General features: G+C 37.9%; 1 protein-coding gene across 1 annotated transcript in view; it reads right to left on the reverse strand.

Moving 5' to 3' along the window:
- The window catches only part of PRMT8 (protein arginine methyltransferase 8), a 170,198-nt gene that overhangs the window by 77,270 nt on the left and 70,608 nt on the right, over window positions 1-22,320 (reverse strand). The window contains exons 3-4 of the mRNA XM_072650330.1: window positions 16,183-16,338; window positions 5,694-5,757 (exon numbers count right to left, since the gene is read on the reverse strand). Of these exons, the coding sequence (XP_072506431.1) occupies window positions 5,694-5,757; window positions 16,183-16,338 (220 nt within the window). The remainder of the gene's footprint in view (window positions 1-5,693; window positions 5,758-16,182; window positions 16,339-22,320) is intronic.

Raw genomic sequence — 22,320 nt, forward strand, 5'->3', positions numbered from 1 at the left:
GGGTTACTGAAAGAGGCTGGAGAATTATACCTCACTAGATATCACTTCAAGCAAAATAGATTTTCTGTTTAGGGGTGATAGAAACGAATTAGTATTTCTAATTGTAACTAATTGTCTGAGGTTGTATGATTGCCCTTCATTCTTGAAGAGGACATCGGGAAGATGATGGCATGATCTGCCATTTAATTGGATTTGAGTAAGAGGCTGTGCAACCTCACTTAATCCTCCAGAGCCATGTGGGTCTATAGATCAGGATGACTGGAGATGGCCCAGCAGTAATTAAAGGTAAAGAGAAGGAAGGAAAGCAAACCATGCTATCTTTACCTGCACTCCTTTCTAGTCTGAGATCAGCCATGATATTGTCTGTGTTTAATCTCTGTACATCCAAGTTGTTTGATCCCATTAGGTCACAAGCCATTTTAGGGCAAAGCCTTTCATTTGCCTCTCTTTGAATCTCTAGCATTTAGCACCAATGCCTGGCATTGTAGGTGCTTAATAAATGCTTATTTACTGAAGTTGCTTGTTCTCTTTTCATCAACAATGATGGTGAAAGGGTCACTTCTGCACTTTAATAAAGAAGGTAAAGTCATGAAGATTATGACGTTGATTTAAAGAAGTCCATGCTGGAGACAATATAATTGTAAAGGTATCTAGGCACTGATTTTCAAAGTGTTTCAAAGAGAGAAAGATCCCAAAAGACGGGGAAAAATAATACATGGTCCTTTTAACAAGCAGAGAGTACCAAGAAGATATCACAATCTATGGGTCTTATGTTCTAATTTCTATAAAAAACCTTTATAAGAATTATTCATGCATATTTTGAGGGTATCATTAATGAAAACAGAGGAAGAGAATAGGAAGTCTTTTTCTATAGCAGAATACATTTCTATAGCAGAATACAGTCTGAAAAATGTGGAGAATATAATATTCCACTGTCTATTGTTTTCTTATTTTTAAATCATTTGATTCATAGAACAAAATGAAAAGTGATTCCTATGTTAAGAATATGCCACATTCATAATAGATGTAATCACAGAGATTCAATAATATGCTGAATATAATATTGAGGGAAGCATAAAACAGAGATATATATGCTCACCTAAGATGTTCATCAGTGTCACAGAAAATGTATTAAACTGAGTGAAATTAAAAAGAATTTCCAAGGAATGATTTTTCAAATGCTTCTATTCACAGATAATACTGTACTGTGTATATTGGCTCTGAAACACTACAAAAATCCTTCATTGAAAGAAACTGGCCTAGCCACTCACACTAGATAGGTGAAGTGAATGGAAAATGTACATTATCTTAACATAGACATGTGTGGGACATGGGTAGATACTTTTTTTTTCTCCAGTGTATATACATTGCTCTGCACCTGGGCAATGAAATAGTTCCAGAAATGAATAGGAGAGTGGGTTGAATCATGTTTGGGAAATTTTACACTATTTTTAGTGATCCAAGCTTCTACTTTCTACAAAGACCCAATTTTAAGTAATAGTATTCTCCCAATGTTTGATGGTTTGTTGAAGCCAGATAATTCATCATCTGGTATGTAGGTTACTCACAATGAGTTCTCTGCACTTAGCAGATTGATCCTCGGGAAATAAGGAGGCTTTTACTCTTGGGACCATGTGGAAATCCCTTCCAGCATGGTAGGACCTGCCACCATTTGCTCTCTATCAACATGATCTTCAAAAACCTAATGTCGCTCTACTTCATGAGACACATCAGAATGGCACTTTGTGGAGAGGGAAAAAAATACAATAGGGATGAAGAATGTCTTTATGTAGATTGGTATATGCTATTGGATGGACATGCCTGGACATTGTTCATGGAACAGACTTGAATAGGAAGAGGGAAATAAGATAGATTGCGTTTGGGAATTTGTAGAGCTTTGAATGTTGCCCAGTTTCTCCTGTTTTTCTAAAATCAATATTATTCTAGTACTTTGGGGCTACAAAGTATGGAATGATAGAGTCTCTAAAGAATTAAAGAAATGTATGTAGTGTAGTGGGAGCAAAGAATAATGTATAGATATTCTCATTGATCCTTAAAGAGTGTCAAAAGATTTAGGGAAAAGCCCCTTGCTCACTGGGGTGGACCACAGACAGAGGGTGATCTGAAAAAGTCTCATGGGTTCAGAAAGTATTATGGGTTATAATCTAAACCATTGGAGGGAGTGTGAACATCAGTGACATCACAGATCCATCCAAGTATCCCTCTAGAGATATTTTGTGTAGAATTAAGAAATTCATGTAATTCATAAAATTAAGAATTTCATGTAAGTAGAATCAAAATCACAGATAGCCCAAAGGATATTGGAAAGACATATTGTGATCCATCCTTTCCCTCCTATTTCTGCTGAGATCCAACTCCTGAAAAGGTCAGTCAGTCTCTGAAGAGCATGGCTGAGTGATGAAATTTCTCTTATCTCTTAGTCCTTTCACTGGGTTGAATGGGACCCCACACAAATGAGAAACCTAGTTCCTTTTTGGAGTATAAACAGAATCCAATCTGGGCAAGCCTTTGCCTAAGGGAGGACCCTCTTGTCTTTGATTCCCTCCATTAGAGTTTGAGGCAACCCAGCTCATGAAGGAGAAAACTAGCCAGAAAGTTCCAGATGGAAATGGCTTCCCCTGCCCAGATGCCTTGAGGCTGCTGAGTCTCATGATCAAACCATATTCTCAGTAGGAGGAACTGAAGACTTTTAGACCACCTCCTCATTAAATGTCCACTAATGAGCTTCACTTGTCAGGGAAGTTCCATTTCAGAAGGTACACATCTGATTTAAGCCATTTCAGAGTATTCCTTCTCATTTTTGGTGGCTGAGAGAAACTATTGATCATCAGTTTATTGATTATTACCTAGCCTCATTAATAAATTATTTATTAATTACCTGAAAACTCTCTCAGGGATTTTATTTGTAATACTACTAAGAAAAGACATGAATAAAAATTTTTTAGGATCAAAAAGTTTGCAGGTGTTGTTGACCTGATCTTAAACTGGCCTCAGTTACTTCCTGGTATAGCCCAATTGAGAGGAAGACCTGAGTCATTGACTGTGACTGAGAGGGGTGGCGGAAGAAACATGAAGCTTCATGGCCACTGGCTAAGAAGAAGCTTACTAATCATAGGGCCACAATGTATGGAGTCCTCAGTTGAGTACAACAACTGAGGCACAGAAGACTAAAAGAGCTGTAGATTTCCTCTAAAAGTGTTGCTTCTGGTAAATTGTGGAGGTAGCTGAAAAACATAGTCCTCCTTGACCACGGTATTTCTAGTTGATGTTGAACAGGTGTTAGAAACTCTTGGATGGAAGAGGAGTTGAAATAAAGTGCTTGATGGGGAACAGGAATACATATGTGGAGAACAGCTGAGCCACATTGTCTGCCGGGAGTGGTTGACATGTGAAACTTGACTAGGATTAGTAGATAGAGGTCCAGAGAAGGCACAATGATAATATTAATAGAAAATGATGCTGACAGCTTTGTAGTATTGGAGGCATGAGTTGTCCCTTCACTCATGTGCCCCAGTTACCCCTTTTCAATAAATGTAGGTGCCTCATATATGTTCCTATTGGAGATATGTCCTTACCACTAATTGCATCTGTATTTGTGAGAGAATGAATTGAAGTTTTATAGGGGTTATGTTCTATGGTCATTGTCCTATTTTATTAAATGCCTTTGTTATGAACTGCATGTCTTCTGGCTGACTAAAAAAAATAAACTCCTAAGTAGGGGCTCATGAACTATAGAGAAGATTCTGACCCACAAAAATATCCAGAACCTGAGGGATGTTAACTGAGGGTTCAGAATGAAGAGGTGTCTGAGCTCTGTAGATTTGTTGTGTGTCTATAAATAGCATTTATATAATGCTTTAAAGTTTGCAAAATACTTTACATATATTATCTCATTTTATCCTCACAACAACCTAGGTGCAATTATTATCCCCATTTTATAGAAGAAGAAAGTAGGGCAAACAGAGGTTAAATAACTTGCTCAGGGTCACATAACTAGTAAGTGTCCGAGGACAAATTTCAATTCTGGTCTTATTGATTCCAGGTCTAGTGCTGTATCCATTGTAACACCTAGAGAAAATGTGAAATAGAAAATAGAGCAAATGAAAATCAGGGTGACATGATGTATCAAGAGCTGACTTGGGATCCAAGAACTGGATTCAAGTCCTACCATTGACACATTCTCATTGTGTGACCGTGAGCACATCAATTAATTCTCAAGTGCCCTAGAAAATTTTCAAAGAACTTACTGAAGAAGAGGTGCTGACCTGTATCAGTATAAGGAATTTCATTATCTGGGAATTTTCGATATCATTGAAATTAGAGGTCTAGTCCCTAGTCCTTAAAGTAAGTATAATGAGTATACATATACATGTGTATTGGTATGTGTTTGTATAGACATATGTATATATACACATATATTATACAGATAGATACAGATACAAATATAATGGTTATATTATATAAAACCATATATTTGTACAGCTAAAAACATATCTGTTCTTAAGGGTTTTCCCCCCTCTATCATTCTCCTCTAAAGTTCTTTTACAAAGTCTTGTTCTTAGCATAGAAGTGATTTTGGGTTATCAAAGACTATACCAGAAGGTAACAAAAATTGGCAGCTTCTAGCAAGTTAAAAAGACTTTAAATCCATGATCCCTGTGATAGATTATGTGTGTAATATTTGAAGATCAATCTTGCCAAGGTCAGAAACACTCATCACCAAAGGGCTAACCATGAGGTGATAACATTTCCTTAGCCATAGCAACTCATGAAGTTGCTCAAGTTTGCAGGGAATATCTACACTGATGATATGATAAACCTTAGAAGTTCAGAATATCAATTTATGTATCTTATTTCCATTTGATTCTGTGTGTCCCACTCCCCCATTCCCCTCCCAAATTGACTGTCTTTCAAGGCCAAAGTGAGTGCTTTATTCATCATTTTCAGAACCTTATATCTCCTAGAATAGCTGTCTGCCCTAAACCCAGGCTAAATCCAATGTTGTTATCTGCCTTACTGACAAAGCTTTCTCACTTGTGGAATCATGAAGAGCTTTCTCTTTTCTTTTTCCTGACCAAAGATGGTTTAGTGTAGACATTCAAAGTACAAAGAAGGACTATAGACCATAACAATATGATCAGTGACAAACCTGTAGGCTGAGTTGGAAAACTTCTATCCACTGGGTAGGGCAAACCCCCCTGATTCTAGACCACTGGATGGCCTTTACTATGGAAGGGAAGTGGACCTTCTGAGAGGCTAGTAGGAAATGATGACATTCTCCATGAGTCATTGGATTTTCTATAGTCAGAACCCTGAAGATGGTACAAACAAACATGGGCCTGGGCTTGCTTCTAGGAGGAATAGGAATGTGATTGATACAGATGGTTCCCAAGGTCAATCAGGTGGGATGTGAGAGACTTAAGGATATAATCCATACCACAGATCCAAAAATCTTCTGCAACCAGAGCTAGGTCTGAAAAGGCCATTGTCCTTTACCTACCATCTCAGGGAAGGACTACTGCCACTTAGTGGGAGGACTGGGTGCTTGACCACCTCACCATACCCTAGAGCCAGTTGAAGGTGAAAGGCCATCATTTACATGTAAATGACAGAACCAAATCAGGGGCACCCACTGCTTCCACGTTTCCAGGGGATAGTCTGAGTTGCCTTACTGTTGTCCAAGTGGTTGGCCTTGATAATTTTCTCTGAGTAGTCAGAAATACTGGAGCATTCGATCTAAAAGGAGAGTGGGACAAAGGAGAGAGGTGTTAGATGAACTGCAGAGTGTTAGAGCTGGGAGGGAGCTCATGGCTCTTCTTGTACCATCTCCTCATTTTACAGATGAGGGAGTGAAGCTGAGACTGGGTAGCTTAAGGGATTTCTCTAACACCACAGCACATTACTAGTAGGAGTAGGAAGTAAGTCTGATTACCTGCTCGCTTTTCCCTTCAGTGTATGGCCTCAGGTTCTAATAATACTGATGGTTCATTCCCTATTCCCTCACTACCACCCAGCTCTGTGTTCAGCTGACAGTCTGAGCAACAGAATCACACCCCATTCAAGGCCTGGGTCCACAGCTATAGTCTAGGTCTTAACTGTGGTCAGTTCAGGGTTATGGAAGCATTGCTAAATTCCAATGCAACTAAGACCTTAAAACCCTCCAATCTTCTGCATTCTACAATGTTGTCCCATTGCACCCTTACCCCATTTCTGTTTGCCTATCTCTCTCCTTGTTTTCTTACTTATCTCCAACTCTGTGTCTCTGTATCTTTCTATATCCCTCTCTGTGTCTTTATCTCTGTCTGTCTCTCTGTCTCAGTGTTTGTGTCGTTCTATCTCTCTCTCTGTGTCTCTGTCTTTCTCATTGTGTCTTTATTTCTCTATCTCTCTGTATCTGTCTCTCTGTCTCTGTCTCTGTCACTGTCTCTATTTCTGTCTCTGTCACTCTCTGTGTCTTTTTCTGTCTCTCTGTGTCTCTGTCTCTCTCTGTTTCTGTCTCTGTCTCTTTCTCTCTCTGGCTCTCTCCCTCTGTCTCTGGCTCTCTCCACCTCTCTAATTTTATTCTGTGGATCTTTCTTTTTCCTTATGATCTCACCTCTGAAGAGATTCTGATTAACAGGAAAGGGGGAAGGTATATAGAATGTCTAATGTGAATGCATAGGGAACTCATCAACCAACTTAACTAACTTTAAGAAAAAATGTACAGAAAATGGAAGGAAGGACAAGTAGCTTCAAATGAATGCAAAAGTACAGTAAGGACTTGCAAGAAAAATGGAGCCTAGATCCTAGCTTGAGGACAGCAGAAAATGTGTTTTGTTTTGCTCTTAAATTATACTAGGAAAAGGGGGATTAAAGGATAACAGTGACAATGGATGACACAGAGAAGGAAGAACTAAGAGCAAAATGGACAAGTCACAGAGACAAATTTAGACTTTATTTAAGAAAAAATTCACTTAAGGACTTCCCAAAAATGGAATGGAGCAAGGAACTCCCTCTCACTGAAGGTCTTCAAGCGAAGACTGAATGACCCCTTGCTGGAGATGTGGTAGAACAGATTTCTTTTCAAATACTGGTTGGACTAGATTCCACTGAGATCTCTTCTAGCTCTGAAATTCTTTCTTCTTCCCTTCCTCCTTCCTATCCTCCTTCTTTCTTCCTTCTTTTCAACCAGATAAAAAGTTCTCAAACTTTATGGTCTCAGGACCCTTTTACATTCTTGTAAATTACTAAGGACCCCAAAGAGCTTTTTTATGTAGGCTATATCTAGTTGTATGCTGAAACAAGCTGGAACTGACTGTTAAATTTTAGTGTGAGCATTTATCAGTAAAATATATCAGATATCAATAAAAACTACAAATCAGGATTTAATTTATTATTTTATTGATTGTCTAGATCAATGGTGTCAAACTCAAGTAGAAACACACCACTAAACCATAAATAAGGATACCTGCTGCTGAATACTGACAAATAACCATACATTAATATCATCCGTGTTCTATTGTATTTTTATTTATATTGCTAAATATTATCCGGTTACATTTTATATCTAGTTTAATTGCACTCAGGTGTAGGTTAGGTATTGTGGTAAAAGTGTTTGACCCCTCTGGTCTAGAAAGTGATGGAGAACATGTTAATAATGCAGATTAAAAGTATGTGGTGCAAAAAATCTTTCTGGAAAGCTGGTTATTAAACATTTACCAGCATATCCTTGGTTATAGCTTTCAATATATCCCATATTAGAAATTAAAAGTGATAATCTTTTAAAATATCTATTTATTAATTCATTAAAAAATAACAAATAAACCTATAACAAGTTAAAGTAACTAACATTTATGAAAAATAGCCATATTTTCCAAATCAAAAAAAATTAGTGAGAATAGTGGCATTGTTTTACATATTTTTATAAACCTCTTTAATGTCTAGCTTAATAAAAGACAGCTGGATTCTCATAACTGCTTCTTCGTTCGATCTGTTGTAATACATTGTTTGAGTTGAAGTATTCAAAGAAAATCTCGCTTCACACAGAAAGTTGAAAATGGGTGGAGTATTTTAAAAAGCAAATAATGTTTAACATTATTATGAAAATAGTTTTGAGCTTGTGAATCCCCTGAAAAGGTCTCAGGGATGCCCTGCTTTCTATTAACCACACTTTGAGAGAACCATTAAATAAATTATTTGTAAAGCTTCTATGAGTTTCTTTCTCTGGTCTCCTTTTGCCTCTCTCTCTCTCTCTCTCTCTCTCTCTCTCTCTCTCTCTCTCTCTCTCTCTCTCTCTCTCTCTCTCTCTCCTCTTCCTTTATGTCTGCCTCTTTTAGCTTGTCTTTTTTCTACTTGGTTTCACCCTATCTCAGTCAGTATCGCAATCTGTTTCTGTTCCTTTTTCATTCTCTATCTCTGTCTCCTTTCCTCTTCCTCTCTTCTAGAGTGCTGAGTATCCAAGAACTCAGCAGTGAAACCCCACACTTCCTGCCCTTACTTGGGCACAGTTATCTTAGGAGCTCCAACCAAAGAGCTGTAGAACAGCCCCTACACTATTGTGTTCCAGCTATGTGAGGCTATTCCAGCTCTGTGTGGCTTTTTTTTAGCAATATGCTTCCCTTCCACTCTTTTTTTTAATTATAGCTTTTCAGACAAACAGCTCCATCATATTTAGTTGGGTTTCTTTAAGGGTGGCTCATTTCACAGCTTCCCCTGTTCATGTTCTCCCTCCCATCTCCCACTAGAGAATCACAGCATGACATGGAGCTCAGAGATCAGTTAAAAGGCAGACCAGATACTATCAAGTCCAACCAGTCCCTAAAAAGTAATCCCTCACACAAATTCCCCCTGAAGGAGTCCTCTATCTAGACATGCTGATACCTAAGGCTGCCCTTTCCACTTTTCATAGTTCTGATTGGGAAGTTTTCCTTTACAAGCCTATCACTATCTCTTTGCAACTTCTACCCATTGCTTCCAGATCAGCCCTTTGGAAAAAAGTAGAGCAAGTGTCCCCTTTGGAATGCAACAGTCCTCCCAAAATGTGAAGGCAGCTGTGTAAACTTCTCATGAGTAGGGACTACTTTTCATTTGGACCTCATAATCCCAGTGTTCTCCTAACACAGTGCCTTAAACATAGTAGTGCTTAATAAATACCTATTGTATTGCCCCTCTGCAAACTACCTTGCATTCATTTTCTATGTATTCTGTATATAATTATTACTATTATATATGTACATGTTATCTCCCCCATAGAAGCTCCTTGAGGAAAGAAGTGTTGCACTTTTGACTTTACATCCCCAACATTTTGCTAGATGCCTGGCACATAGTGACTAGCTATGGATTGATTGGATTGGATTGTACTGATTGGAATTCTTCTCCTTCAGGTTAAGCATCCTTAGAGTTCTTTCAACTGATCCCCATATGGAATGATCTCAAGTTCTTTCACCATCCAAGTCACTCGCCTCTGGATTCTCTCCAACCTATCAATGTCTTTCCTGAAATGTGTTGCCCAAGACTGAAGACAATACTCCAGAAGTGGTCTGATCACACCGCCTCCATTTTATACTTGTGAAACAGATTTTTTTAACTCAAGTACAAGACTTTACACTTAGCCCTATGAAATTTTATTTTCTTGGACTTAGCCCAAAAGTAAAGTGTGCCAAGATCTTTTTAGCTTGTGACTCTATTATCCAACATATTAGTAATCCCTCTCAGTTATGTGTCATCTTTAAATCTGATAAGTGTGACATCTATGCCTTTTGCAAGTCATTGATAAAAATGTTAGACAGCACAAAGGCCAAGTTCTTGAGGCATTCCATAAGAAATCTCTTTCCAAGTTGATTTTGAATTATGAATGACTGACTGTTCTTTGGGTCTGACCAAATAGACCCATGTCACCCTCAGGTCTCTTCCTTCATTTTGCCCAAAAGAATAGCACAAGAGACTTGCCAAATTCTTACTAAATCTAGGTAATCTATATCTGCTGTCTTTACCTTACTAGACCTTTGGGAAAGAAAGAAAGAAAGAAAGACAGAAAGAAAGAAAGAAAGAAAGAAAGAAAGAAAGAAAGAAAGAAAGAAAGAAAGAAAGAAAGAAGAAGAGAGAGAGAGAGAGAGAGAAAGAAAGAAAGAAAGAAAGAAAGAAAGAAAGAAAGAAAGAAAGAAAGAAAGAAAGAAAGAAAGAAAGAAAGAGAGAGAAGGAAGGAAGGAAGGAAGGAAGGAAGGAAGGAAGGAAGGAAGGAAGGAAGGAAGGAAGAAGAGAGAAGGGGAGGCTAGTTTGACATGCCAATTTTTGATGAACAATGTTGATTCATTATGACTCTCCTTTTTTAGATGTTCACTAACTACCTCTTTAATAATGTTTTCTTTACTCTTTCCAGGACTCAAAATCAAGCTCACTGACATATATTTTCATTCTCCTCACCATCTTCAAAATGAAGACATTTGTCCTTCCCCAGTTGTTCAGCATAGCTCCAATACTCCATGATTTTTGTCAAAAATCATTGACAGTGACTCAGCAATTATAATCACCAATTTTTCAGCATGCTGAGTCAAATGACTTAAACTCACTGAGAGAATAACTAGGGTTATCTTTCTCTGCCTATCTTATTCTCTTCCTCTGCCTATCTCTCTATTCCTCTGCCTATCTTATATTTCAAATACCAATTAGCTATTTTGGTTGGGAAGGTTGGATGAGATGATCTCTTCTGAGTTCTTTCCAAGCAGCAAGATCCAAATGAATCTGGTGTAAGTACAAGGGAGGGGTGATGCTTTGGACTGTCAGTTTCAGTCCAAAGAGAATTCTGATTTGACATAGGATAACAGAAGCAAAGTTAGAGATAAGTCCCTCTGTCTTCCACTAATTGTCCGATATCATTATCCCACCCACCCTAAGCAGCAGTCTTATTCTTCCTTTTGACCCCTCTCTTTCCACTTATATAGCTTATGAGCAACAACAAGCAAACAAAAACCACCCCTTTTGTTATCCTTAACTTTTCCTTGCCCACACGAGTTCATTCTGAGCAGTTGTGTTCCTGATAACATTCACATAGAACAATGCCAGGCTTTTCTGCTCAGCCTCCACTGCTTCATTACTCCATTACAGCCCTTATTTCTATCCTCTGTATATATTTTTGTAAAATATAGGTTTATCTGAGGTTCTTGGGCATCCATATAAGTCTTTTTAAAAAAAAAAAAAAAACAATTCTTTCCTCTTCACTGGAAATGTTTCTTTGTGTCTTCAGAATTTTATTTTTGAGAGGTTCCTCTATCTTGGACTGACATTAAGGACATCAAGAAATGAAGGATGTAGGAAACTACCTACCATTCTTCTGAATACTTTGATATCTGCTTTCCTAAAATCTAGGGTGTATCAGACTGTGCCTAACTTTCCTCTCCACCATCACAAGTTCTAAGTTGAAGTTATCACTTCTCATCAAGTATTCTGTCATTTCTACCCTGGCATCTAGTTTCTTTTTGTTGATGACAAATAGGTATGGAATAGAATTTCCATTCTTAGATTCTTCCATCTTTTGGTGGATGAAATTATTACTAAGTCAAGGCAGTCAATTATTCTTTGTTCTTCTTTTGGGAAAGAATGAGAGAGAAACAGAGACAGAGAGACAAAGAAAAAGAAAGAGGGAAAAAGCAAGAGAGAATAGCTACAGATTCTTCCATCCATCTATTTCCCAAATTTTTCATGCATTTTCTCCTTCTATCCAGGGGGACTATAATACATTCCAATTACGATTTCATTTTTGTTTCTACCTCTATTATTATTATTACCAAATACTCCCTACAATGTACCCCCTACTCTGATTACTAGCTTTCCTTAAATGAATATATCATCTTAATATACAGTGTTATTATTTTTACATAGGCCATTTCTTTTACACAGGTATACCCTTCTAGAGTTATATTACAATCACAAGTTCTATACCACCAAATTTCAATGTATATATGACAAATTTGCCCCCTTGCATTGGGATCTCTGATTCCTTTTTGTAAATCATATTTTGGGTAATTTTCTATAGACATCCTGTCTTAGATTTCATCTCCTGTAAATTTCATGTTTCTATTCCTCCTGCTTTGATAGAATGTAAGCAGCCTGAGGATAGCATCTGTTTCCTTTTTGTCTTTGTATCTCCAGATGATGTTGATACAGCATAGGCACTTAATAAATGTTTGTTGATGGGTTGATTGATCACAGCTGCTCTCTATGTAGTCTAGCTTGAAGCATACGTTGGCATTTTTCTCCTTCCCCAGTACTTTTTTGGTTTAACATCTAAAGATATGCAAGACCTCAGATGCATCCATTCTTACCAGCCCTTGTTAGACATGCTCCATCTGTGACTGGGAGTTGGTCATTTCTATATTTTAAGCTGTATTCCTGAAATATAAATCCTATTTTTCAAATACCATCCTTTTAACCATCTTCCCAAATCTTGCCTTTCTCTTCTATAGCACTTTCCTTAAATCAGTAGAATTACTGAAAACATCACCTATGGTCCTGGGATCTTCAGTTTCTCCCCCAAGGCCTCATCTCCTTAGCACTGCTTTCTAAATTGCTTTTGGTAGCATAATCCATGCCCATGCAAACTAGCAGAAATTGGTAGATTTGAGAAGTCTTGGAAGGCTTTTCCTCTTGTTCTGGATAAACGTCCCCGTGGAAGAGAAAAGACCTCTCTTGTTTTTCATCAGGCTGACAAATCAGTATACCTCACTAGGAAGTCATTAGTCATAAATATATATCTCTTCTTCTCTTCCCATGGCTTGATGGTCTCTCCCCTGAGAGCAACACCTTTCCCTAGAGGACAAGCAGCTGTTGTCTTTTCAGAGGACCCAGCCTCTTCTTCTTCAGGAAGTCTCATATGCTTTACTTAGCCACCAATATGCAGTGTTCCTTCTTCCCTTTTCACACTTTTCCAGCCTTCACTTTCCCGACACAGGTCAGGATTCCCCTCTGCCTCTTGAAAGCTTTTTTATTCTTTATTATCACACTGAAACCCTTCTATGTTTCTTTTTGTTTTAAGAAAAAATACAAGAACACTTAAGTTATCTCTCTCACAAGTGCCGGGAGTGGAGAAACATTCCTTGAGCCCTATTTCCTTCACTTCTACTCTATAAAGCCAGCTAGTGGCACAGAGCATAGAGTGCTGGCAATGGAGTCAGGAGCCCTGAGCTCAAATCCAACTTCAGATATTTACTGGTTTTGTGACCCTGGGCAAATCATTTAACCTTGGCCTTAGTTTCCTCAAATAAAGAATCCTTACAGGATTTTTGTGATGATCATAACATTTATAAAAAGCACTTAACATAATGCCTGGAACACAGTAGCTACCATATAAATGTTTATCCCTTTCACCTTTTTGCGTTTTAAATATGAATACGAATTACTTGAGTGTGGGAACAGCATAAACATTACATAGTCTGCAGGTCTCTGCAATATTCTCGAAAAAAGAGGAAAGGGAAAGAGGCAGGCAGGCAAGAAGGAAGGAAGGAGGGAAGGGGAAGGAAAGTGGTCTGCAGCTTGTATACTACTCACCCAGCCAGTGCCCTTGGACCAATTATTTTCCCTATCTCCACTCAAATCAATTCAAGAAATGCTTCTTAAGCACTGCCCTTGTGCAAGGCATTGAAGATACAAAGACAAATGCAGCATAGATCTTTTTCTCAAGGAGCTTACGTTCTAATATGGGGAATGTGTACACAAATAACTGACACAAAGAGGAGAGAAGTGAAGTAAGTGTCAAGCAAAGCATGATGGGATGTCTGAGGAAGAAATCCTTTCCTCTGGAAGGAGAGGGAGGGCTAGGGAAGGCTACATGAGGGGAGATGGAAACTGAAGAGGATCTTGAGGGAAGGGAGGGACTTTGGACCATAGAGTTATTGTGGGAGTCATCCATTCCAAATCTAAAGGATGACAGTTAGCAATGGTACAAAATGGGAGAGATCAGGACAAGAATGGGTGATGGGCACGTCCCTGAATTTCTCTTAGCCTCAGTTTCCTCATCTGTAAAATGGGGATAATGATAGCACCTACCTCACAGGATTGTTGTGAGCACCTGAGAGATCCATAAAACACCTTGCAAATCTTAAAACAGTATATAAATGCTAGCTGTTCTTATTAGCATTATATTACTTCATACCTCACAAGATTGAGAATTCATTTTTCCCGAGATTTATTTTATTATATTATGGCAAATCAGTTTGGTAATATAGACTATATAAGGTGAAATAAGACTGGAAAATTAGGTTGGAACCTGCTTGTGAGGAGACACTTAAATGCCAGGATGAGAAATTTAAGATTCATTCAGTAGGTAATAGGAAGTCATTGATTTTTTTTTTAAGTAGAGAAGTGATGAGATCATATATTATACTTCTTCTGTAGGTAATGAGAAGCCACTTAAATGGAGGGCAAGGATTAGAAGAATGATGTGATCAAATATTTACTCCGACCTCATTCACAGGAGGTTTGTGGGGGCATCCAGTAAAATCATGGATGTGAAAGCACTTTGAGGTGTGTATAAATGTCAGTATTTTCCAGGGAAGAAAGAGAACATCAGTGCCCTGACTTCGTAACTGCCCTGCAGAGCAAACCCATCATCCTGGAAAGCAGCAGGATGTGTTGGAGAGAACACTAGACTTGGAGTCAGGAAACCTAAGTTCCCATTTTGGTTCTGACATTCATTTTTATTAACCCTGCTCCTTGGACAACTCACTTTCCCTTTCTAAATCCTAGTTTTTACATCCATTGAATGAGGATAATGAAGCTTTTATCAAATATCTCTTCTTTTTCATTTGGTAGCTTATTTTTCCCCAATTACATGTAAAAACAATTTTCAACAATCATTTTTAAAACTGAGTTCCAAATTCTCCCCCACCCCATCCCCTCATTGAGAAGGCAAGCAATGTGATATAGGTTATTCACATGTAGTCATATTAAATATCTTTTCATAGAAAACTAGGTGGTATAGGAGGTAGAGCACTGGACCAAAAGTCAGATCTGAATTCAGATCCTGCCTCAGACACTAAACTAGCCGTGTTACCTTAAGCAAGTCACTGAATTTCTCTCAGCCTCAGTTTCCTCAACCATAAAATGGGGATATTGGTAGTACCTAACTCACAGAGTTAAGATCAATTGAGAGATACAAGCTTGAAAATCTTAAAGCCCTATATAAATTCTAGCTGCTGTTATTAGTATTACATTGTTTCATACCTCACAAGATTTAGATTTCACATTTCATAAGATTTATTTTATTATATCTATTTATATTTAATTTTATATTATATCAAATTTTAAATATATAAGTATATTTACACATAATGTATATTTTTTCTATGTCCTTCGTTGCCAAAGAAGACCATGCCATCAGAGAAATAATGACATGACTTGCACTTAACTTTGTTTTGACTGAGGGAGGGCCATGCAGGTCACCAGCCTCACTTCTCCTCCAGAGCCATCTGAATCCAATGACCAGATATTCCTCAGGATGACTGGAGATGACCCAGGATGAGGCAGTTGGGGTTAAGTGACTTGCCCAAGGTCACACAGCTAGTGAGTGTCAAGTGTCTGAGGTGAGATGTATAAACTATATGTAAACAATAAATAAATGTAAATATATGATGTTAATTTATTTACATTATAAAATATAAATGTTATATTTAACATATTTATTATATTATTTTACATCTCACAGGACTGGAAGAGGTCCTCTTGTCTGATCCCTTTATATTTCAGATGAGGAAACCCTCCAAGCCCCAAGAAGTGAAGCAATTTGCTCAAGGTCACACAATTAGCGAGTAGCAGATCCAAGATCTGAACGGGACCTTTGACTGAATCCAGAGTTCTCTCCACTGTACCACTCAGTTGCTGACCTTAAGATGCTACAGAAATATGAGCAATTATTCCTATAGGAGTCTGTCACTAGTTGGGCGATGGTCCCTCCTAACCTTTCCTGCAGCTCAGAACTTATAGCTGGCTTTCTCACTTCCTCTAGGGTGTATGTTGAAGGAATGAAGCACCAAGGTCTATTTTTGTGTTTGCTTGTTTGTTTGTTGGGGGTGGGAGTGGGGATTGACAAAGTTAAATTGGAGATCAAATGCGGTTAGATTGGAGAAGAGAGACCGTATCTGGGGCCCATTTTCTAAAAGGCCCAAAGCAAGAAAGAAGTGATGTCCTTACCCCATACACCTTCTTGGCCCCTGCTTTAGCAGCAAACATAGAAAGGATGCCCGTGCCACTCCCAACATCCAGGACCACCTTGTCCTTAAACACGTGCTTATTGTGGTACATGGAGTTTCTGTAGGTAAGTGTGCGCACCTCATCCTTCAACATTTCCTGTGGCAGGAGAGGGAAGAGAGAAATCAAGTTAGGGAATTTTCTGGGTACAACAGAAGAAGATATATAATCAAAGGACCCAAGTTTGGGCAAGGTCACTTCACCTCTCTGGGCTTCAGTTTCCCCATGTGTAAAATGAAAGAGTTGGACTAGATGATCTCCAAAGTCCCTTCTAATAAAAAAAAACCCTATGATTTTATAATCCTATAATGCCATTCTCTTCTTTTTTATATATTATTTCACTTGGTTACCTCATCAGATCCTTGAATTTCAATTATCATCCTTATGAAGATGATTCTCTGATACATATACCCAGCCGTAGTAACTCTCCTGAGCTGGAGGCCCATATCATCCACTGCCTCATGGACATCTTAAAAAGGATGTGCCATAAACATGACAAACTCCAGAATTTAACAAAGTCGACAAATAGAACTCATCATCTCTTTCTCCAAACCCTCTGATCTTTCCCATTTTCCTGTTACTCTCAAGGATACCAGGTGACTTCCCTGCCACTCAGGCTTATGATTGAAGTATCACTCTTGATTTCTCATTTCCATTCCCCCCACAGATCGAATCTGTTGCCAAATCTTGTCATTTTTATCTTCAAAACATCTCTCCTGTGCATCCTCACACAGACAGCACCCCCATATAGGCCCTCATCACCTCTTGCTTACATTATTCAGATGGGCTAATCTTCCGTCTCCCTGATCCAAGACTCTCCCCACTCTGATTATTCATCCTCCACTCAGCTGCCAAAGTGATTATTCCTAAAGTGTAGGTCAGACCACATCACTCCCATACTCAAAATTTTCTGTTACCTCCAGAATCTGATATAAAACCCTGAGTTTATATTGAAAGTTCTTCATATCCTACATCCTTCCTACCTTTCCAGTTTTCTTATGCTTTCTTTCCCACTATGCACTTTAAGATGCATATATACTAGCGTAACTCCCTGTTCCTCACTTACTTGATCTCCTGTTTCTGGGTCTTTATAGTGACTGCACACACGCCTGGTATATTCTCTTTTCTCACCTCTGTCTTCTACCTTATCTGGTTTCCTTTAAGACTCAGTTCAAACCCTACTTTTTACAGATCTTTCCCAGTTCCGTTCCCCTCCCTAGTCCTTTTCTCTGAGATTATTTCCATCTACACAACATATACATATGTATGTATACATATACATGTGTGTTTTGTATGTACATGATTATTTCATTGTTGTTTCCCTTATTAGAATGTGAGCTTGAGAAAAAGGATCATGTTTTTGCATTTCTTTCACTTAACATAGTGCCTGACATATAGTGAGTTCTTTAATAAATGCTTATGGACAGACTATCATCTCCAAACTCTCTCCCAGCTCCAAATCTATGATCCTTCAGGTTCATTCATATACCATAATGCATGGATATATTGACATACCCTATGAACCCTAAGTTCAATTACTGCTGCGATATTTCCCCATTCAATAAAGGAGATGCTACTCCGATGCTTTATCATGACTATGCTACAAGCATACCAGCTCTAGCACTTGCCCCAAGACAGACTGTGCATTGTTGTCTTGGGACCAGCTTGACTGAGGTTGAAGAGACTTGCTATCAGATTTGCTGTAGGGTGAGGAAATTTGGCTCCTCAGTGACTATCCTAGGCCAACTCTATTAAGGAATGGGGGGTTGTGACTAGCATTCATAGAGAGAGTACCAAAGAAATTACAGATCCTTGAAGTGTAAGCAACATACCACATTCTTATAAGAAAATATTTGTCAAGTAAAGACTCATACATCAGTTGAGCAAGGTCCTCCAGAGATCACTCTCCTACCCTGAATGGAGATTCCATCCTTTGAAAATTGTCCAGTCTCCTCAGAACACAGGTGAACGGAGTAACAAATCTTGATTTCCAAGGTCTACTGATGTAACATATTTCTCAATGTAAAGGTGGTATGCTACAGATATAGAATACTGCATGCTGTCATCTGTGGCTTCCACAAGACTTGTTTTTGTTTGTTTAACTGTTTCTCTTTTTTTATAAGAGAGGATGAGAACTGGGGTTTGGGAATTGACAGTAATGAGAAGGGAGAAGTAAATATAAAATAGTATTTTAAAATCAATAAATAAAGGTTTAGTCAAGTTCAAGCTCAGTCTCTTATTATTTATTTGTCCCAAAATTACTTGTTTCACCTTTCAAAGCTTCAGTTACCTTACCTTGGACTAGAAGATGTTGATACCCTACAAAGAAGTTCAAATCATCTGTGAATCTGTAAGATTGTAGATAGAGCACTAAGCCTGGAGGATCTGTATTCAAATCCAATCTCAGACACTCACTAGCTGTATGACCCTGGTCAAGTTACCTGTCTCAGTTTCCTCAGCTGTAGAATGGGGATATTAATTATCTACCTCACAGGGTTGTTATGTGGATCAAATGAGATAATACTTCTAAAATGCTTATCACAGTGTCGGGCGAATAGTAAGTGCTACATAGTATGTATATATTCCCTCTTCCCTGTTATACCTTTTCAGAAATTACTTTGAATCTACTTTGTACATATTCTATATTTACTAATATGTTATTTCTTTCCAAATTCTTTAAGGACAAGAATTGCCTTTTTCCTTTAATGCCTAGTCCCTATCACTTTGCCTAGAATATAGTAGGTGCCTAATAAATGCTTGTTAAATGGAACTGAAGCTGATTACTAAAGAAGGTGGTACAAAGTTGGCACATGGTTTCATTTTTTTTTCTTTTTGCTTGTTTGTTCTGAACAGGAGATCTTCCACTGCTGAAAATTATTTAGGAGAGAACAGGGACTATTTCCTGCCCTACCACAGTGCATAGTGCTTAGCACATAGTAGGTGTTTAATAAATGCTTGTTGATTGTTTAATTGATGGCCTTTCAACAGGGAAAGGGACCAAATGACTTGTTTTGATTCCTTCTTTCCTGAGAAACAAGGTTTTTAGGCAGATTTTAGAAATAGTTTTAGACAGATTCCTTCACCTTTTTTCTTTCTAGGAGCTACAGATGTGGGTGATTCAACAATTTCCCTCTACCCTTCCCAAATATCTGGGAGGCCAAGAAGGAAGAGGTTTAGGAGGTGGCAAGAAGCAGATAGTTTCATATAGGAGTTTGAGATATATTTCTCTTTATTTTCATTATATTCAATAAACTGTATGATCACAGTACAATAAGAAAATGGGTCCTATGGACACAAGGAGAATTATGAAAAAGAAAGAAAAGATAATAGAAACAGAGTACAGCCTCATGAACTGAGGATAAACCAAAGATTTTATATTTTAATATTCTGAGTATTATTCTGTTTCACTACCCCCAAATTAATTCTGGACCTATCCAACAGTACCATATAAAGCCACAGATTGGCAAGGTGGAGCATAATGTAGGCATCTATAGTCTGGGATCTTTGTGGTGGTCAAAGGGCATTCTATAAACATTTGAGGAAGTCCATCTTAAACATGCAACTGAGACACTGCTGATCATCCATCAGACAACTCAAATATTGCGCTAAGAATCAGAGAATTTGGAAGTGATTTATTCAGTCCAACGCATACCTGGAAAGGATCTACATGCAACATGCCTTCTATGAGGGGAAGTCCAGCAGTTCTCCAGGCAACCGATCCTATGTTTGGACAGCTCTAATTAGCAATTTTCCTAAATTTAACTCTTAACTCTTTTATCTGCTTATTGCTCCCAATTCTTCCTGATGAGGCAGAATTACCTAAATCTAATCCCTCATGAAGACAAGTATCATCTTCCTAGTCACTCATACCACCCCCCACATGCACACCACACACTCATATACAGTATTCACATACTCTCTCCCCCCACAATCACATTCCCCTTGCATATGCACACAAACACACACCACACACATCCACACACCTACCCCCCACATCCAAACACACATATACTTCTTTTCTCAAGACAAAACAGCACTAATTCTTTCAATTACATGTCATATGACATCAAGTTTTCACCGGGTCATTCACCAGTCTGATTTTCCTCCTCCAAATGGAGATTCTTCTGCTTATAAACAGATCCAGAACTATTGATAGTCCTCCAGATGAAGTCACATTCAGGCAGAGGACAGAGGTTCTGCCACCTCTGCCTGGCTCCAAGCAACTCAAGTTTGATAGAAGGTTTTTTGGCCAATGACTTAGGCTGAGAATTCTGTTCACAAAACACTCAGATTTTTTTTCAGAAAACTTCTAACTATGCCTCCTTATTTTGTACTTATGTGGTTAATTTTCTGGGTCTGAATTTGGGCACAAATTATCCTTCTTGAATTTCCTCTTCTAGAGTCACCCCAATACTACAGAACTTTTTGGATCCTGACTCTGTCATCCAGTGTTAGCTATCCCTCCCAGTGGTGTGTCATATACAAACCTGATAAGCATTCCATCTATGCTTTTATAGAATTAATTCATAAAAAGGAACAGATCTTTGGGATGTTTCACTGGAGGCCCCTTGCTATGTCAACACTGCATCATTAACAACTCTTTGAGTACAGCCATCAAATCACTTCTAAATCCATTTAATTATATTATCAATAAACCCACATTTCTCAATTTCCTCCATGTGAAGTCTCAGATACTTCATTAAGTGCTTTGCTAAATAGTGACAAGAGATTAAAGGTATAAAGATACACATAAAAGGGAAAAAAAATCCCTATTTGCCAATGACACAATGGTTTACTTTGAAAATCCTAGAAAATCAGCCAAGAAACAAATTGAGGCAATTAATAGCTTCAGTAAAGTAGCAGGTTATAAGATAAACCCACAAAAATTTTCAGCATTTCTGTATAGCAACAATAAAACTCAGAAGGTAACAACAGAGATGATCCATTCAAAACAGTGACAAAATCCATAAAATATTTTCTAGCTAACCTATCAGTCCACGTATTCTTTGAATGGAAAGAGATCAGGCCTAGACCTGTGGGTTCACAAGTATAGAGAAATCCATCTACCATTAATGGTCAGGACCTTCTCTGTTACTCAGAGTTGCCAGAAGATCAAGAAGTCCAGTGATTTTTCCCAAGATCAGAATTTAGTGTATGTCAGAAGGAAGACTTGAACTCAAGCCTTCTTCTTCATCCTGTGGAAAAGACCAATACAAACCTTTGACTGGAACAGTGCTAAAGGGAAATCTTCCCAAAAATAATGAAGAAAGTTCATGAATATCCTTTTTACAAAGACGTCTTTTGTGAATTACTTATTATTGGTGTGGGAGTATAGTGGATCTCACAAGCTACAAGATGGATTTAAAAGGAGGAGAGGTTTTCTGGCACTATTTCATCTCACCACACTATCTATATAGCTACAATTAGTAAATGTTATTTAAAGAAATTTTAAAAAAACAGCTTAACTAATTGGAGTAATACTCAGTGAGCACTGCAGAATAGCACTGCCAAAATTAATTTACAGATTTTGTGTTATAACAATCAAACTACCAATGGCATACTTAATAGTTACACTAAATAATAACCAAATGCATTTGGAAGAAGAAAAAGTCTGGAATTTCAAGAAATAATGGGGGGAAAGTAGGAATAATGGGGGAACATCACTTCTAACACTCAAACTATATTATAAAGAAGTAATCATCAAAACTGCGCTGGTTAAGAATAGAAAAATAGATAAATGGAACAGACTAGACAAAGAAGATTCAGAAAGAATTGAACTCAATAATTCAGTGTTCCTTAAACCCTAAAACATAAATTATCTATGAAAGAATTCCCTATTTGTCATGAACCACTGGAAAAACTGGAAAGCAGTATCATACAAATTAGATTTTAACTACCATCTTGTATAATATATTATAATACTATATGACCTGGATATAAAAAAACACACCATTAAAAAATTTAGAAGAGAACCAGAGAACCTTTTATAGCTATAAGGTAATAAATTCTTGACCACATGAAGGATAGCAGTTATTATAAAAGATATAATAGATAATTTGATTACATGACATAGAAAAGTTT

Source organism: Notamacropus eugenii, chromosome 3, assembly GCF_028372415.1.
Source record: "Notamacropus eugenii isolate mMacEug1 chromosome 3, mMacEug1.pri_v2, whole genome shotgun sequence".
Taxonomy (NCBI): domain Eukaryota; kingdom Metazoa; phylum Chordata; class Mammalia; order Diprotodontia; family Macropodidae; genus Notamacropus; species Notamacropus eugenii.